The sequence below is a fragment of the Mytilus edulis genome, chromosome 7 (assembly GCF_963676685.1).
Source record: "Mytilus edulis chromosome 7, xbMytEdul2.2, whole genome shotgun sequence".
Classification (NCBI taxonomy): domain Eukaryota; kingdom Metazoa; phylum Mollusca; class Bivalvia; order Mytilida; family Mytilidae; genus Mytilus; species Mytilus edulis.
This window is the reverse complement of record NC_092350.1, coordinates 69,223,069-69,243,500: the sequence shown is the minus strand read 5'-3', so window position 1 is coordinate 69,243,500 and position 20,432 is coordinate 69,223,069. Positions and strand designations below refer to the sequence as shown.

Here is a 20,432-nt window from a genome sequence, read left to right as displayed (position 1 = left end):
CACGTAAAAACGACGAATCACAGAATTCAACTTTATATATAACTAATATTGTACAAAGGTGTAGATTAAAAATTACAACACTCCAGGCCCTTTTGTTTTCCACGTTATTAATATTGCCAATAATTTAGAAGTTCCGGGTCGAGTCCGATACCGATACCAATAGTATATTAACCTGTTACCTATTACCTTATCTGTACGTTCCGCATCTGACGGGCGCACCACCAAACGGTGTATTCAGGATTAATATGCTAAAAGCACGGGTCATAATCACAGGGTAGACACTACTAAATTGTCAAATTGTTACCTATTGTAGTATTTTAATCAGTTAGACTTTCTAAGATAACAATACGAATACTAAAAATCTGGACTAAAAATAAGGCGTATGGGTACATTTTCAATTTGTTAGTGGGCATGACGTAAAACATCGAATCAAAGAATTCAACTTTATTTAAAACTAATATAATCCATTCCAGGACCTTTTATTTTCCAAATAATTAATATTACCAATAATTGATAAGTTCCAGTTCGCGGCGGGTTCAAACAGAAAGATTTGAAAGCAGAGAAAAACTGTGTATCTTATAATCGGCATGACTTTATCAGATGACAATACTTATACTAAAATAAGGCTTGCCCATAGTTACATGTATATACTTTAATTCAGTCACGGACCCGTGATATCACGGGTGTGTTCAAGTAGAACTGATAAAGACCTTATATATTATCAGTATCAAAGTACACACGTACGGGGTCCTCATTAGAAACAATGTTATCAGATAATGTGACATGTCAAACGTTATAATTTAAAATAATATTGGATTCGTTATATATTGATTTATTAACGGCAAATATGTACCTTTATAACAAGAATCTAATGGGCCTGTGTATGGCTTTTTATATGACACGTTGTCTTCCGGTTCATCATAAGGAATTGAAAATATGGCTGTGTTTACAACTCAAAATTTACTATGAGTACAGACAAACTGGTACATCTAGAAAAGTTGTAAGGCATGGCAGGAACTAGATGTATAACAGTTTCGTGTTGTTTATTTTTTAGTTTTCTATGTTGTGTCATGTGTACTATTGTTTTTCTGTTTGTCTTTTTCATTTTTAGCCATGGCGTTGTCAGTTTGTTTTAGATTTATGAGGTTGACTGGCCCTATGGTATCTTTCGTCCCTCTCTTTTATATGAAGTATACGTTTCAGAAAATTAAAAACTAAACTGGATTTTGATGTCCAGTTTTTTCCAGTCTGTAGAAGATAGCAAAAATAAACAAACACCCGAGTTTCATTTGGTACGGTCCGCTGAGTTACACAGTTTAAATCACCTATTGTCTGCAGATGTATATTGCCCATCTATTGTCCATTTAAATCAATACTACTCACAGCAGGTATTATTTGAGGGTTCTCAAACCTCTTTGCCAATTTATTTTATTTTGGCACCTTCTTCAGGAACTAATAAAAACTGGATAACAAAATCTAGTAAAGTTTATAATTTTCTTAAACATAAAATGCATTTTAAATTTATATATCTAGTTCCTGTCATCCTTTAAAACGTTTGCAGGTGCATAGGTTTGTTTGTACGCAGTCACAATTGTTCTCGGTCGACTATCCTTCTTGTAGGCTCTACCTATTGTATATATTGTTAATTTGCTACCACCGAGAATGTGCTAATTAAATAAATTAATCCGGTTTATATCAATTCTGATGGGAATTAGTTATGACGTAGACAGTAATCATTATAAACGTAATAATGTTCATTGACCATAACGACGATGAAAGCACATCATACAATGACGTTTCGACATCATAAAATGAAGTTAACCGAACCACATGATATAAGATTACAAGCACATAATACAATGACACAACCACATCATATAAAGATATTTGCACATGATATAAGGGAAAATGCACATCATATAAGGATATTTGCACATCATATAAGTATATTTGCACATCATATAAGGACATTTGCACATCATATAAGTTCATTTGCACATCAAATAAGTACATTTGCACATCATATAAGTACATTTGCACATCATATAAGTATGTATTCACATCATATAAGTATGTATGCACATCATATAAGTGTAGTTGCAAATAAAGATGTTTGGACATCATATAAAGATACTTGCAGATAATATAAGCATATTTGCACATCATATAATGACAATTGCACATCATATAAAGGTAAGTGCACATCATATAATGACAAGTGCACATCATTTAAAGGCAAATGTACATCATATAATGAAAAATGGTCACAACAATAACGAGACAGTTTTGGCGTTCCATATACTTGACTACTACTTAGATAATTTGTTTTAGAATCGTCAACGGTACACATTTATTTCAAAACCATAATATCAAAACAGCTATTAGTTTTCATCATAGTCTTCTTCATTATTAGAAAGATGTATATACTGTATGATAATCTCAAAATACCCTTGAGATCAGAAACAGGACTAAAAATAGATATAATATGCAGACATGAATAACGATAAACAATGATAGAAAAAATTATCAAACATTATAAACGATATTTCAGACGAAAATATCTTAAATGGACTAAAGACGTTTAAGGAATTGGGAAAGAAACATTTCATTATGGAATGTATCCATCTCGTGCAATGATTCCTTGTAAAACGATGTTTTTGTAAATATATAATGCAACAGTGATTTGCTTTGTTTGTTTGTTTCAAACAATTTATGCTTTCCGCTTGGTTTACTTTATTATCTACAATCAACATCAAATTCCTGAACAGGTCGGATTCACTAATTAATACATGAAACTAAAAAACAAGAATTGCAATTAATTGGCATGTTCAGAATTCCGGACAAATAATTCTCAAACATGTTTCGTGAGATGAGATATCCGTGACACAGTGTATTTGTTCCTTTAACCATTCAGTTAAAGCTGTTATTTTAGCCAACAATGTATTAATTTGTTTTTTATTATGTAAAGTGTGTTTGTGTGGATGTTTGTATAAGTGTTTATGTGATTTGGTTGTTTGACTTGATCCCAAAACTGTCCTTTATTGAAGGTTTTATCCTTTATCGAAAGTGAGAAAGGCAGTCTAGTTGAGATGACCAATGATAATCTGTTTATCGCTATTTTACCTATGACGACCGTTGTCAATTTCATGTCAATTTCATAAGCAACGCCACGTGCTCCCTTAGTTTCTAGCGATAATTTTTCATATCACTTGACTCCACTGAGAACGGAAATTATTAGTCCGTAAGATCAAAGGGAAGTTTCGTAAAATATCGATAAAGATGCATACAGAAGGCGTCTCGCGTGAATCCAATGAATGTTTATTGTCATTCGATTTTGTACTTGTGGGCTGTCAATCCCAGATTTAATAAACATCTGGTTAACTGCCGCGTTATGGAGAGCAACGTTTACACAACATTTCATAAATTATAACAAATTCTTATCCTGGCATAACATTTTATAATCATCCTATTTTCATTATTTGTTTAAGATTCGTACAGTTCATCATTAAGACTTAATTTAGATATTTTATCAGACTTGCCTCTTCTAGACCAAGTTGGTTTTTCCACCTGAACATCAACTAGTACGCATTATAACTTTGCAACCTAGGTCAATAACCTCCAACTCAAATTTGTCAATAGAAAACTGTATATCAAATTTAGCTGTACTGCACTGTATTTTGCTTTGAAGCTTTCGATATTGAACGTACATTATTATTGAATACCTGATGTTGACTTCTAGTTACCATTTTGGTTTTTAATGCATTTTTTTGTTTGTTTTTTTTCATTTTTCTTTTGTGTGGAGGTATTGGCATCTGAAACATGATCCATCGCTTATGTCTACTGTATAATTCCCATAGTTTCTTCTAAAGATATGAATTGAAGAATTTTACAGAAAACCGCAAAATAGCAAACCAATAGTCATAAAAAGTACTAAAACTGTTTGAAGCAAATGGAAGAAGTGTCCTTCTTCGGTCCATTTCAGCTTCGCCGGCACGGACTAATGCAATGAAATGTGGGTTATACATCAATAATAAGTGTACCATACACACAGATAGCTTTTAAACATTTGACTTTTTATAAATAAAACATTTGAAATTATTGATATTATATGCCTACAAAATTTCAAATGAATCAATTGGGTTTTCCCATCAAGAATCACGATTTACCTTTTTAAAAAATATATCTTGTAGTTTAGTTAAAAGAATAATGTTCAAAACTAATTCAAAGTATTACTTTTTTATATTGTCAAATCGCACAGTTTTGCCTAACCGGTTACTCGGATAATCGTTCAGCCGATTAATCGGTTATCAGGTTGTCTACGTTGATATTTGACGGCTTACCCTACAAATGTACCTTTCTTATAACACGATGAATTGAAGTTTGTCATTTAGTATTATAAGGCTTGTCTGTGAGGATTTCTAGCTAATTTTTACTTTTCTTTATTCCAATACACCGTACCTACTATATCGTGTGTTATGAATTCAGATTAAAAAAAAACACCTTCTGGATCTCCTCGAATTGAAAATGTTTGAAACTGATGATTCTTTCATTTTCTGTTTATGTTTGAGAAAATTCTGTGGAGTGTTTCAATTTTAAATGATGCCTGTTACTCGTACCATCAAGTATTCACTAATTCACGATCATTTGCATTCACAAATTTTTAGTTGGCTTTATAATTAAAGCATGTTTAAAAGCTTGCATGGTGAAATTTGCTCATTTAGATGTAGCTCTACGCAATATAAGAAAGAAGAAAAATAATGAAGCAAATCGCTTAACTTATTAGGATTTCTGATTTAAAGTTACTGTTTAAAAAAACATGTATACTAATTATATTTACTTAAGATCTTCCCCGGGCTGATATAGAAAATTATTCTCATATCCAAATGATTTTATGATTTTTTTTTATTAACAATAGCAATCAATTTACTGGACAATTGAACTGTCAAATTAATTACCACGACAATAATGTTTAAACAGAACAAAATATTAAATGATTTCAATACACATTTATTTCAAATCTATTAAAAAAAGTCCGATAAACGGTTAGCGTTTTTGGAATTAGATGTTCGGTCCTTCCCATGGTTAACCGTTGACATCACTACTAGTTCGTCTTGAATACTGATATTGTTCTACCGTAATTATTTGAAATGTAAACTTTTGATAGTTTCTTGTAATAAAATGCAAGAGGTTTGTACAAACTATTTGGTGATAAAATGTCGACTAAGGTTCCAGAAGATGTGAGAATATGAATGTTTTGTGAATCCCGTCCAAGAACGAATAAATTGTCAGCATCATCAATTTGAATAGCTCGTGCATCCCGAAGATCGGGAGAAGTATAAGAGAAAACAGGTTCTCCAACTGACGTAATGCATCGGACTTCATGTTTATATGAATAACAAACGTTTCCATTTGAGCAAACGCGAATGTAATTAACGTAAAGATCACGGTTTTTCAATTGTATTGTTCTAACGAAATTTCCACGTAAGTCTAGGACATATATTTTCCCTGTAGATCCAATATATATGTTTTCTTTTGTTGCAGCGACACCCAAACATTCACCTTGTTTCACTTCTACCTGCTTTAATATTTGCTGACTATCTATATCGATCAACTGTATATAAGGTGTATAGTTACAAGACATAACAGCAGTGGTTGTTCCTGGTATTGCTGCTATATCCCAAGGTTGATATGTAGAGTTGATATATGATTGGTATGCATCATTCTTATCACAAAACAAAACTTTTTTGGTACCAACATCGCATATAATCAATGTGTTATTGTCCGATATCGTGATACCAGTTACTCCATTCAACTCTTCTCCTTTCATGTCGATGTCATAGAGATAGGTGAGCGAGTTGATGCTTTGCTTCAGAACGATTGGAACCTGTGACTGCCTCTGCTTGTAAGGGACAGTTGAAACTGAACTAGGAGTTTCCTTCAATTCTATTGAACCGATATCCGTTAAATATTCTTTCGAATGCTTTTCTATAAACTTTAGGCTGGTGTCTACAAACGATTCTGTCAGCTGTTTCACTTTGTTTTCAATGTCATCTAAGATTGGTTTAGATGAATGAATTGAAACAAATGCTTGTTTCTCAGAACAATGATCTCTTACAAATTCTAAGGCTTCCTTTTGGGCTTTTGTTGATGTTACCAATTCACCTATATTTTTCTCATGATGTTTAATAACAGTCATATCTTTGTTGTTCAATTCGGTTAGTTGTTTCAGAAGCGACTTTTCTAAAGATTCCAAGCGTTTGATGAAATTTTCTTTTGCTTTCGCTATTTCTTTCCGAATTTTAGTTTCTTCTAGTTCTAATCGACTACTATTTTCTTTCCGATTTTTTTTCATTTTTTCTAATGTTTCTAAAATAAAGTGCAATTGTTCTTCAAAATCAAGGAATGACTGTGATTTTTTAAAACGTTTTGATGCTATATCGATTGATGATATGTTTTTGCAAGCTCGATGATCTTTTGGCAAACATTCCTTACAGCAAATAACATCATGATCAACACAAAAATAATCAAAAAGTAAATGTTGATGCTCTGAACAATTATGGGATAAATCAATTTTGTTTGGTATTTTACCTATCTCAACCAAATGGTGACTTCGAGACATTTTTTGAACTTTGTGAGCTTCTGTACATTCGGAACACAGTGCTTCTTCACATTCGGCACACCATTGAAAGGCTGATGGAGTCCTTCCACGTGCAGTGCAGGGTTCGCAATATTTGGCTGCCATATTTCTAAAATTAAAATAATTTTAAAAATGTGCTATTGTGAATATTAAATTCTTAAGGGATTTATCTTTATAAAAACGCGTGTCATCCTCATATAAAATGACCATAATATGGTTACTTTTTTCAACTGATTTCTAAAGAAGTTGATACTAAATTTTACATATAAAGATTTTTTTGTTCATATGGAACGTTCCTGCTCTATTGAATGTGTTGATAGGGTTTTTGAGACGAAATTGCCTTTAATGCGCTTTAATGGTTGAGTTGAGACGAATTCAACTGTCTCAAAGCACAGAGTGTTCAAATTTATTTAAGTTTCATAATACTTGGCGGTAGTTTATAGGACACGAACTTGTTCAACTACAGTTTGTCTGTGAGATAGAGATGATATTATTGTTTGGATAACAAATATGATTTCATTATATTACAAATATTGTTTTTGTGGTTCAATTGATAGAGATCTGCTTTATATGTTTTCCGTTGATGTTTGAATATAAATGAATCCATCGTTTTTCTTTTTTGATAGCTTCAACATTTAAATGGCTGTTTTATTTGACAGTTTATAGATTACAATATGATACGTGTTTTTCATTGTTGAATGTTGTATGGTGACCTTCAGTTAATGACATCTTTGTTCTATGCCAACTTGTTAATTGTTGTTTCAAAATGAATCAAGCAAAATCGGCTTATTTTTTATATAAACGCCGACAATTCACAAAACGAGCGACAAGGAAAAGGAAATAAGCCGCTCACACCAATAACGTGATTGGTTAATGGGAGTACAAATAAATTTAAAAAAAAATATGATATATGTGTCAATTAAACATCTCTTAATGCAAGTCAAATGTTTTTTTTTAGTTTTCAAATTTAAGTACTGCCTTCATCACGGTGCCTTGGCACACACCGAATAGTGGCACAAGGTCGTTTCGTTTCTTAGGTGTTTTAAACGTCTTCACACTTCATTCATGGACTGGTATTGATTGATAGTTTAGTCCGGGAGAACGTAATTTATTTATAGTGGGTATTGGCTTTGTACAATCCTTTAGTAAAAGGAATTGTTGTTCTGTGCCTATTGTTTATATTCTATTTGGTTTTGTGCCTCAAACATTTTTTTTAAGATGAGTCAATGGCAACTAATTTTTATAGTTTGTTCTTGTGTTGTGCTGTTACACCACTGTCTCATTTTGAGAGAGGGTTGAGCGCTTACAGAAATGTTTCATTCCGCCAAAATATATATTTGCCTGTACCAAGTTAGGAGCCGGTAGTTCAGTACATGGTTGTCGTAGGTTTATGTCATTCATTTGTTTATTCCGTAATTTGTATTTATAAATCAGACCGAGAGCTTTAATTGTTTAAATTGTTTTATACTTTTAATTGCGGTGCCTTTTAAAGACGATGATAAGATATTGGATGTCCGGATAGTTGACGACAGAACGGCTTCCTATAATTACTTACACTTACTTCATTTGAACTTTCATGGGTATTTTTAGAATGAAGCGCATTCGTCATTCATACAAAATATGCTTCGATAAACGCTTTTACTATTAATAAATTTACAAAATTAAGCATTCAATTCATAAGTGAATGCATCATTGTCATTTTGTAAGACTTGAATTGACGTTCAATGTGAAGAATATTGAATTAACTAGAAGAAGTAAATACCTTCAACAAAATGGCTACCGGGAAGCTTTACACCTGTGTTATCAAGGTGCGATCGATATACAAATGCATGTACTAGTATAGTGTAGTATTTAAAGGTAAACTAGTATTATAATTTGAAAATGTCCCTTACGAAGAATTATGAACTTAATAAAAAAAAACATAGTATTACCTTCTTTACTATCAATATTTTTATCTGTTTTATTGAACACAGAGATTGTGAACACGGAATCGCTTTATTCGGTTAATAATTCAGATCAATCATATGAGCATAACAAAACAGAGATCTTACTCCCCCTTATGTTAACTGTTTTTCTGGTCCCTGATTTGTTCTTTTGGTTTCTGGTCAAATGGCTTAACAATACCAGTGTTAGTTATATCTCATGCATTATTCCTTTAATTTTAATGAATACAATTGACAATATATGTTATCATAAACAGCTATTATATTCCGTGTTAATTTACATGATTTTACATCAAAACCCATCATAACTATTACAACCTTACTATTTTGCTCTTCTATACAGATTGAATATCATAGAGGTACTCATTATCTAATTTTCATTTTTGATTTATTTTTTGTCGATCTGATTTTTAAGTAACAAAGAGAATTGGACAACAATCCTAGCAACATAACTAATATAACTTTTACCAATATAGATCTGAGTTATTCCGCTTTGTTTGACGAATATCATCAAATATGAGTATCATCCAGGTATAGACATAATATGCATTAATATACTTAATAAAGATGACTTTTCAATGGCGGATCCAGGGGAGAGGGATTTAAGAGTTGGGTCCCCCTTTCTTGGACGATCAATGGATTTGAATGGGGATATATATAGGTGGACCCTCTCCCCCTTATCCTGGGGTTGGACCCACCCCAACCCTTTTTTAAATGGATGGTTCCGCCTCTGCTTTTTGTATGTTTCAGTGAGTCTTTTCCTGCGCTGCCTTGGATAAATTGTGCATGATTTGTATCAGACGCAGATTAGTCGGTTTGTAATTACTAGTATATGAACATTTATATATCCGAAGTCGCGCGCTTCTTATATGAGCATAACAAAATCAGAGATATATGCGTTGATTAGATTGGGAATTACTCCCCTTTATTGCTCAATGTTTTATAGTCCCTAGTTTGCTTTTATATTTTCTTGTCAAACGGCTTTAGGCTTAACCTTTGTTAGTTATATTTCACGTGTTTATTCCATCAAGTTGATCAATACAATATGACAAAAAATTGTTTTTAATACGTCTTGAATAAACAACAAAATAAATATAAGCTCTTATTTTTTCTCGACCTGAACTCAACGACTCCACTGGCTTTTAAAATGGATGTAAAGTAAAGCTGTAATTACTACTTATAAGGTAGATATTGTGATTCAAACCTACTATCTATATTGCGCAGGAGCTATACCCACTGTGGGACGATACAATGGATGTAGCAATACATTGCGATTCATTTCTTATATTCTCCAATTTCATACCAGAATGTAAAGAGTGTCCTAGCTGATTTTTAATAAGATGGTTATCATGACTTCTTCAACCAAGTTGTTGCAGTAATAATCTTCTGGGGTTCCATGTGATTCTATCAAACCATATATTTGTAACCTTCTTGTTTAAGTGCTCTGGGTATATTTTTTTTAAACTCTCTTATTAAGTGTTCCCGTTGATATATTTTTCATATACTAGAATCTACGACTTATACACCAAATATGACTTGAATCATTATTAATGAACCTATTTCTGGTTTAATATCTTCTGCTCTAGTGAATAGGACAAAGTATAAAACTGGACCTCACTTTAAAGGAGAGATAACTTTTGGAAGCTACACCTTCATTATATACGCCAGTTCTTTTATTTGATGACTCCAATGCCACCTTCAATATCTACTTTGATAGATACTTCTAGTCATTGAAACAGAAACTCCTTTCATAACAAGACATCTTTGAGTTTGCTGTGAAAACATAATTATATAGATATATTCAAAATTTCAATGATATAAAAATAAAAAAAATAACCTGTGGGAGTCGTACTCAGCGAAATAACATTTAGCTCCAGACCCGGTCGACGACATTTTGTATAAATAGACCATGACCCTTGAACATGAACACTTCGTCAACAGCCGGAACAAGTTAACTTCCTATAAAAGGGTGAAGTGATATTTCATCTCGTAGCAGATGGCTATAATAGAAGGGACAGTGATTGGTGGTGGAGAGAAAAATACATGTAGATGTATTAAATTTAATGATTTTGGGAGGGGGAATTAGAAATTAGAATAGTGGTCAATTTAAAATGTATATGTTTTAATATTATAAAAACAGTTATGATATTAGTCATTCTTATCAAGGTGTCATAAAATGGAATGTGGTATATCCGTAAATGGGACAGAAACCGTAGACTACAATACATAAAAGACATTCGACTCTTGATAAATAAATAATCACAAATAATGATACCGCATTACCTACTAACAAAAATAAACTAAAATGTGTTTTCTGTCAAACTTAATAGTTTCCTCAGGAAAGATTTTGGACAACTTCGAATGTTTCTCGATTGCTGTCCAATGATCACGAGTGGTCTTGAAACTATTTCTCAGGCATGGCTGGTAGGTTAGCACACATGGGGTTCTTTTACTTTTCTCTTTATCTTTGTAAGTTATCAGACTGCTTCTGGGGATGGATGCAACTGTGTCCCTAAACCAAGCAAAAGCACCACCTTAGAATCCCATGATTGCCTTCCAACAACCTAATAGCCTGAGAAATATACTAGTCCGTGCTGACTTTTCCAAACCTAACCATACTGTAGGTAATTGCCAGCCTTGTGGAGATGAGCGCTGCAAATGTTGCAACCAATTGCAGCATTCATCAACATTTCACAGTAAGACCACCGAAAAGACATACAAGATCTTCTGCAATGTCAACTGCAAAAGCTCAAACGTAATTTACGTCCTTGAGTGTCCTAGATGTGGTCTCCAATATGTTGGTAATTCTATGCAGCCATTTCACAAACACCTTAATGGTCACAGGAGTTACCTCACAAAAAAATCTTATATTCTTGTCAGCCAACACTTCAGGTTACCAGATCATGATTTTGATCACATGAAGATCCTTGTGATCGAACAGGATTGTACATGGCAAAATAGGCAAAGAGAAAATCGGGAGAAGTATTGGATAAAAACACTGGGTGTACTCCATCCAGATGGAATCATTAGAAAAAAATAATTAAATTTACAGTCTAGTGTTTATATTATTATATCCAGGATTTTGGATTAAAATCAATCGACCAAAACTAACCTGTATTATAACTGATCTATGTTTCCACCTTATACATTACATATTATTATTGTTAAAACTTTTGTCACCGAAGAAGGCCATTTGTTGAGCCGAAATATTTGCAATTTTTGTATAATTTATATCATGTGTTCAGTTTTTCCATTTTTGTGCAATGATATTCAACACTTCTTTGTGTTTTGTTTTCCATCTATTTATCGGTATTGTTACACAATCTTTCAGACTCATATATATATGAATATATACATGTATATAAAACGTAACATCACAAAATAAATGAACTCCAATGAAAATTCAAAACGAAAAGTCCTTAATCAAATGGCAAAATCAAAAACTCAAACACATCAAACAAATGGATAACAACTGTCATATTCCCGATTCGGTACAAGAATTTTCTAATGTAGCAAATGGATGTTTAAACCTGGTATTATAACTACCTAAACTTATAAGACAGTCTCATCAAATTCCAGTATATTGACAACGATGCGTGAACTTAACAAACAGATATAACACATGCAATTGCAAAAAATAAGGGTACAACAAGCAACATTGTTTTACAATCTTAGTAACTAAAAAAACAAAATGTGTAACAAGGAAGCACAAAACATCACAAATTATAATACTGCAATACCTAGGAAACTTGAAATGAAATAACTTGTGTATGTTTTATCAAATAAACTTTTAACCAACAACCTAATTTTATGTGCATTCTATGCAACACATGCAAAAACTAGTGTTCAAATAAATTTAAAATGTTACTTTTTTGCCTTGAAAACTGATATTGTTTCTCCGCGATTATTTGAAATGTAAACTTTTGATAGTTTCTTGTTGTGACAGAATGAAAGAGGTTCCGATAAAGAATCGGTCGATAAAATGTCTACTTAGATTCCAGAAGACGTGAAAATGTCAATGGTTCGTGGATCACGTCCGAGGACGTATATGTCATCTTCATCGTCTACTTGAATATCTCGTGATTGAACTAGGTCAGGAGAGGTATAAAAAAAAACAGGGTTTCCCTCTGCCGTTATACAGTAGACTTCATTGATGGTTGAATAACAAAGGTTTCAATTTGAGCAAACGGCTATGAAGTCAATGTAACAATCTGCCTTTTTTACATTCATTGTTCTCTCGAAATTTCCACGGACGTCTAGGACATGTATCTTTCCTTTAGATCCGACATAGATGTTATCTTTTGTTGCATCAACACCATAACTTTCACTTTGGTTCACTTTCATCTGCTTCGAAATTTTGTGCATATCGATATCGATGAACTGTAAGTACGCCCTACATTTACAAGACATAACAGCAATGGTTGTTCCTGGTATTGCTGCTATATCCCACGGTGGATGTGGAGAGCTGATAGATGATAGGTAGGTACTGTTTTCATCATAAAAATAAATTTTGCTCGTATTTATATCACAGAAAATCAATTTGTTATTGTCCGATATAGTCATGCCGGATACTGTCTTCAATCTTTCTCCTTTCCTGTCGATGTCGTTTAGATAAGTTACGGAGGTAATCTTTCCCTTGGAAACAACTGGAACCTGTGACTGCAGCTGTTTGTAAGGGACCATTGAAACTGAACAAGGCGTTTCCTTCAATTCTTTTAACCCAATATCCGTTCAATAGTCTTTTGATATCCTTCCGACAAAAATAAGACTTGTATCTACAAACGATTCTGTCAGCTGGTTCACTTTGTTTTCAATTTCATTTAAGATTGATTTGCATGAATGAATTAAAACACATACTTGTTTCTCTGAACCATTATCTCTTATAAAATCGAACGTTTCCTTTTAGGCTTTTGTTGATGTTACCAAGTTACCTATATTTTTCCCTTGTTGTGTTATACCAGATATTTTTGTCCTTTCAATTCGGATACAGTGTAGTTGTTCAAGAAGCGACGACTTTAAGCTGGGGTCACACATTCACGATTTTTACTACCGTTCTTTACAGGACCATTCCCGATTAAAATTTATTAAAAGTCTGATCAAGATCCTGTGAATCGTGGATGGAAATTCAAACTTAAATTAAAATTTGTAAAACAAATAATTTGATCACGACAACAATCAGATAGTGTTCAGGAAGCACCGATATTCAACCGTTTCTAAGCGAATAAGTCCCGATAATCCCGTTCTGAATCCGCTTCTAATCCGATTTGTATTTTTCGCCAGGTAAAATTCGACCGAGTCTGTCACGACTGCGTCCCGACTCTACCGAATGTAATCCGACTGAGATCAGACAGTGACCAGACTGTGAACCGACGCTGACGGAAGTTATTTGTTCGAAAACTGTCGGCATATTCATGATGATCAGGTACTGTCGGAACGTAATCCTATCACGGTCCGCTCTATCGCATTGCAAACGGCTTTGTCTGCTCTCAGTCGTATTGTATTCTGTAGTTGTCGGGACTCTGACGTGGGTATCGTTGACGAATTTCGTATTAATAACGGGACTGTTTCGGAACGGTTTCGGCAAAAAACGGTTCGCAATCGACAAGATCTGGATGCAATCTGGACTCAATCGGCAGAAAAACAGCTATGAAAAATTACTCCGGATCATTCCCGTTTCACAGGACACCGTCCAGAATACACAAGACATTGTTCGGAATTCGATCCGATACAGCAGAATCTGTCACGAGATAGCCACGATTGTAATCCGATTAGACAAAATCGGCTGAGTTGCCCGAATGTAACGGTACGCACCTAACTGTCGGGATGCTTTGCCGAACTATTCGAACCCTTCCCAATCCGTAGGAATCTGTTACGAACGAAAACGAATGCGTTCAGACAATGATAGGACATTCCAGATAATTGAGGATACCAATCCGACTTTTTCACTTTTCATATCGTATTGCTGTCTGATCTCAAACGGGAGCAATAATCGGTAATGTGTGAACCCCGCATTACATAAGATTACAAACATTTGATGAAAGTTTCTTTTGTTTTCCCAAATTTTTTTTTTCTTGTTCTATTCGATTGCTCTCCTCCTGTCGATGTTCATTCATTTATCTAATGCTTTTCGAAAAATTTCAAAACTATTACTCATTATCAAACAAATAAACAAACATTACAGAAACTGCGGAAGGCTTACATAAAGGACATACAAAAAAACAGATATATAATGGTCGTCTGCAGTCCTTTTCGGCTTCGCTGGTAAGATCTAATGAAATGGGATATGAGATATGTATGTCAATGAGATAGAAACTGTACACGAAATTACTAAAACTTTCGACTCTATGTATTAGTAACTAAAATAACAAAAATATCAAATTGTAAAAAAAAATCCAAAACGGAAAGTCATTCACACTAATGGCAAAATTAAAAGCTATTAATGAAAATACATCAAACGAATTGAAAACGACTGTCGTATCTCATCTTGTTAAATCACAAATAACAATAATTCAATAGCTCTAAAACTTGAAATCAAATATAGTATGTGTTTCATCAAGCATAATGTTTTCCATTCAACAAAAACATGCTGTTAATGCAATGTATTAACAAATAAAAAATACATATATTCCCAACTCATTATAATGTTACTCAGTCTTGAAGACTGAGACTTTTAATCCACTCTCATTTGCAATGTAACATTTAGAGAGATCCTTACTGAAACAGAATGCAAGAGGTTTGGACAAATTATCTTTCAACAAGATGGCTAATAAGGTTCCAGAACACGTCAGTTTATGAATACTTTGTGAATTGTGTCCAATGACATATATGTTGCCGGCATCATCAATTTAAATAGCTCGTGCATAAGAAAGATCGGGAGAAGTATAAGAGAAAACAGGTTCTCCAGCTGACGTAATGCATTTGACTTCATTGTTGGTTGAATAACAGATGTTTCCTTTTGAGCAAACGGGAATGAAACAAACGTAATGATCTACGTTTTTCAATTGTATTGTTCTAACAAAATTTCCACGTAACTCTAGAACATGTATTTTCCCTTTAGATCCGATAAATATGTTCTTTTTTGTTGCAGCAACACCCCAACATCCACCTTGTTTTATTTCTACCTGCTTTACTATTTGCTGTCTATCTATATCTATCAACTGTATGTACGGTGTATATTGACAAGACATAACAGCAGTGGTTGTTCCTGGTAAAGATGCTATATCCCACAGTTGATATGGGGAGTTGATAGATGATTGGTAGGTATCGTTTTCATCACAGAAATAAACTTTTGTGGTACCAGCATCGCAAACAATCAATGTGTTATTGTCCGATACTGTGATACCAGTTACTGCATTTAACTTTTCATTCATATCGATATCGTAGAGATGTGTGAAAGAAGTAATATGGCGCTTCGAAAGGACTAGAACTTGAGATTGCCGCTGCTTATATGGAACCATTGAAACGGAGCAAGGTGTTTCCTTTATTTCTATTGACCCAAGATCCGTTAAATTGTCTTTTGATACACTTTCGACGAACATTAGACTGGTTTCTACAAACAATTCTGTCAGATGTTTAATTTTGTTTTCAATGTCATCAAGGATAGGTTTGGATGAATGAATTGAAATAAATGCTTGTTTGTCAGAACCATGGTCTTTTATAAAATCTAACGCTTCCTTTTGGTCTTTTGTTGATGTTACCAATTCACCTATATCTTTCTCCTGATGTTTCATACCAGTTATATCTTTGTCCTTCAATTCGGTTAGCTTTTTCAGAAGCGACTTTTCTAAAAATTCCAAGCGTTTGATGACATTTTCTTTTGCTTTCGCTATTTCTTTTCGAATTTTAGTTTCTTCTAGTTCTAATCGACTACTATTGTCCCTCCGATTTTTTTTCAATTTTTCTAATGCTTCTGAAATAAAGCTCAACTGCTCTTCGTAATCAAGGAATGACTGTGACTGCTTAGAACTCTTTGATGCTTTATCAATTGATGTAACGTTCTTACATACACGGTGATCTTTTGGCAAACATTCCTTACAACAAATAACATCATGATCAACACAAAAATAATCAAAAGGCACATTTTGATGTTTTGAACAATTATACGATAAATTAATTGTGTTCGGTATTTTACCTATGTCAACCAAATGGTGACTTCGGGACATTTTTTGAACTTTGTGAGCTTCTGTACATTCGGAACACAGCGCTTCTTCACATTCGGTACACCATTGATAGGCTGTGGGAGTCTTACCACGTGCAGTGCAAGGTTCGCAATATTTGGCTGCCATATTTCTAAAATAAAAATAATTAAAAAATTGTGCTATTGTGTGGTATATCTGTCAATCAAACGACTCTTTATGCAAGTCACATGTTTGGTTTTTTAAAGTTTTCCAATTTAAGTACAGCCTTCCTCACGGTGACATGGCACACATCGAATAGTGGCACAAAGTCAGGCGTTTCTTAGACTTTTTAACGTCTTTAAACTTAAACCACGGATTGGTATTGCTTGATAGTTTAGTCCGGGAGAACGTTAAAAATTAATTAATAGTGGATATTGGCTTTGTACACTCCTTCAGTAAAAGGAACTGTTTTGCGGTGCTCTGTGCTATTGTTTTTATTCTACTAGGTTTTGTGCCTCAAACATATATTTTAAGATGAGCCAATGGCAAATGATTTTTTAGTTTGTTCTTATGTTGTGCTGTTACACACTGTTTAACAGCGCTAACAGACATGTTTCATCCCGTCAAAATATGTATATATACCTGTCCTAAGTCAGGGACCGGTGGTTTAGTGGTTATCGTAGGTTTATGGCATCCGTTTATGTTTTTCATAAATTGTTTAGTTATAAATTAGGCCGTGAGTTTTTATTGTTTAAATTGTGTAATGCGGGGTTCACACATTGCCAATTATTGCTCCCGTTTGAGATCAGACAGCAATATGACACGAAAAGTGAAAAAGTCGGATTAGTATCCTCAATTATCTGGAATGTCCTATCATTGTCTGAACACAGTCGTTTTAGTTCGTAACAGATTCTTACGGGTCGGGAAGGGTCCGAATAGTTCGGCAAAGCACCCCGACGGTTAGGTGCGTCCCATAATATTCGGGACAACTCAGCCGATGTTGTCTAGTCGGATTACACTCGTGGCTATGTCGTGACAGATTCTGCTGTATCGGATCGAATTCCGAACATTGTCTTGTGTATTCTGGACGGTGTCTTGTGGAACGGGAATGATCTGGAGTAATTTTTCATAGTTGTTTTTCTGCCGATTGAGTCCAGATTGCATCCAGATCTTGTCGATTGCGAACCGTTTTTTGCCGAAACCGTTCCGAAACAGTCCCGTTATTAATACGAAATTAATCAATGATACCCATGTCAGAGTCCCGATAATTACAGAATACAATACGATAGAGCGGACCGTGATAGGATTACGTTCCGTCAGTACCTGATCATCCCGAATATGCCGACAGTTTTCTAACGGGTATCTACCGTCAGCGTCGGTTCACTGTCTGGTCACTGTCTGATCTCTGTCGGATAACGTTCGGTAGAGTCGGGACGAAGTCGTGACATACTCTGTCGAATTTTACCTGGCGAAAAATACAAATCGGGTTAGAAGCTTAAGCGGCTTCAGAACGGGATTATCGGTACTAATTCGCTTAGAAACGGTTGAATATCGTCGCTTCCTGAACACTATCTGATTGTTGTCGTGATCAAATTATTTTTGTTTACAAATTTTGATTTAAGTTTGAATTTCCATCCACGATTCACAGGATCTTGATCAGACTTTTGATAAATTTTAATCGTGAATGGTCCTGTCGAGGACGGTAGTAAAAATCGTGAATGTGTGACCCCAGCTTAATACATTTCAATGCAGTGCCTGTTATAGACGACAATAAGATAATGGGTTTCCTAATAGTTGACGACAATACGGCTTCCTATATATAACTGCTTACATTTACTTCAATTGAACTTTCATGGATACTTTTAGAATGAAGCGCTTTCGCCATTCATACAAAATATACTTCAGTCAACTCTTTTAAAATAAAAAAAATTACAAAAATTAGCATTAAATTCTTAAATGTGTGCATCATTGTCATTTTCAAGACTTGAATTGACGTTCAATTTGAAGAATATTGAATATTAACCAGCAGAAATAATACCTTCAACAAAATGGCTACCAGGAAGCTTTACACCTGTGCAGTCAAGGTGCGATCGATATATGTACTAGTAAAATGTAGTATTTAAAGGTACACAATTATTAGATTTTAAAAATATCTCTTACAATGAATGATGAACTGATTAATGCGGGGTTCACACATTGCCGATTATTGCTCCCGTTTGAGATCAGACAGCGATACGACACGAAAAGTGAAAAAGTCGGATTAGTATCCTCAATTATCTGGAATGTCCTATTATTGTCTGAACGCAGTCGTTTTAGTTCGTAACAGATTCCTACTGGTCGGGAAGGGTCCGAATAGTTCGGCAAAGCACCCCGACAGTTAGGTGCATCCCGTAACATTCGGGGAAACTCAGCCGATTTTGTCTAGTCGGATTACAATCGTGCCTATGCCGTGACAGATTCTGCTGTATCGGATCGAATTCCTAACAATGTTCTGTGTATTCGGGACGGTGTCCTGTGGAACGGGAATGATCTTGAGAAATTTTTCATTGCTGTTTTTCTGCCGATTGAGTCCAGATTGGACCCAGATCTTGTCGATTGCGAACCGTTTTTGCCGAAACCGTTCCGAAACAGTCCCGTTATAAATTCTAAATTCGTCAATGATACCCACGCCAGAGTCCCGACAATTACAGAATACAATACGACTGAGACCAGACAAAGCCGTTTGCAATGCGATAGAGCGAGCGGACCGTGATAGGATTACGTTCCGACAGTACCTGATCATCCCGAGTATGCAATCAGTTTTCGAACAGATAACTTCCGTCAGCGTCAGTTCACTGTCTTGTCACTATCTGATCTCTGTCGGATTACATTCGGTAGAATCGGGACGCAGTCGTGACTGAACCGGTCGAATTTTACCTGGCGAAAGATACAAATGGATTAGAAGCGGATTTAGAACGGGATTATCTGGATAAATTCGCTTGGAAACGGTTGAATATCGACGCTTCCTGAACAATATCTGATTGTTGTCGTGATTAAATATTTTTTTTTTACAAATTTTAATTAAAGTTTGAATTTCCATCCACGATTCACAGGATCTTGATCAGACTTTTAATAAATTTTAATCGGGAATGGTCCTGCCAAGGACGGCAGTAAAAATCGTGAATGTGTGACCCCAGCTTAAAGTAAACATAACTTCATATCTAAGACTGCAAGAGTCACACCTCTTTTTTTTTGAATCTATACACTGTAAACATGGATTTGCTTCATTCCGTTTAGAATTCAGATCTATCAAATCTCGCCCGCTCGTAATATGAGCATAACGAAAACAGAGATTTATGTTTTAATTAGAAATGGAAATTACTTCCCCTTATTGCTTACTGCTCTTTTGGTCCCTGATTTTTTGATTTTTTTTTTTTTTTGTGTGTTCTGATTTAAATGGCTTAAAAATATACCACTGTTAGTTATATCTCTTGTGTTATTCCACCAAGTTTAATGAATATAATTGACATTTTTTTTTGTTATTGGCAGAGCGATCAGGAACGTCAGATAAATCCTTGGGGTATGATATATCTTGTAAAATTCTTAGAGTATCAATCCTTGCTGTTCAACATCATTATTGTCACCGAATTATTCAAGATTCAAAAATGTATATGTAATACTTAGGGCTTATCTCACAAATATATACAAGGTCTACATAAGTTTCCATAAAAAGGTAGAGGTGTCAATTAATAAGAT

General features: G+C 34.3%; 1 protein-coding gene across 2 annotated transcripts; it reads right to left on the bottom strand.

The window, feature by feature from the left end:
• Positions 1–4,989: 4,989 nt before the first annotated feature.
• LOC139482072 (uncharacterized) lies at positions 4,990–18,785 on the bottom strand. 2 transcript variants are annotated; one of them, XM_071265719.1, is made up of 2 exons: positions 18,736–18,773; positions 4,990–6,746 (listed from the first exon to the last, which is right to left on the bottom strand). In XM_071265719.1, the coding sequence occupies exon 2, from the start codon at positions 6,740–6,742 to the stop codon at positions 5,102–5,104; it is 1,641 nt and encodes a 546-aa protein (XP_071121820.1). In that variant the 5' UTR covers positions 6,743–6,746; positions 18,736–18,773; the 3' UTR covers positions 4,990–5,101. The 2 variants fall into 2 exon arrangements, 1 of the variants encoding a protein (XP_071121820.1); XR_011654764.1 differs by lacking the exon at positions 4,990–6,746 and adding an exon at positions 16,166–16,869 and having other exon boundaries at positions 18,736–18,785.
• Between the last annotated feature and the right edge of the window lie 1,647 nt (positions 18,786–20,432).

Excerpts from the sequence above, each read along its gene's own strand:
- LOC139482072 (XM_071265719.1), bottom strand. The coding sequence starts at position 6,742 with ATGGCAGCCAAATATTGCGAACCCTGCACTGCACGTGGAAGGACTCCA.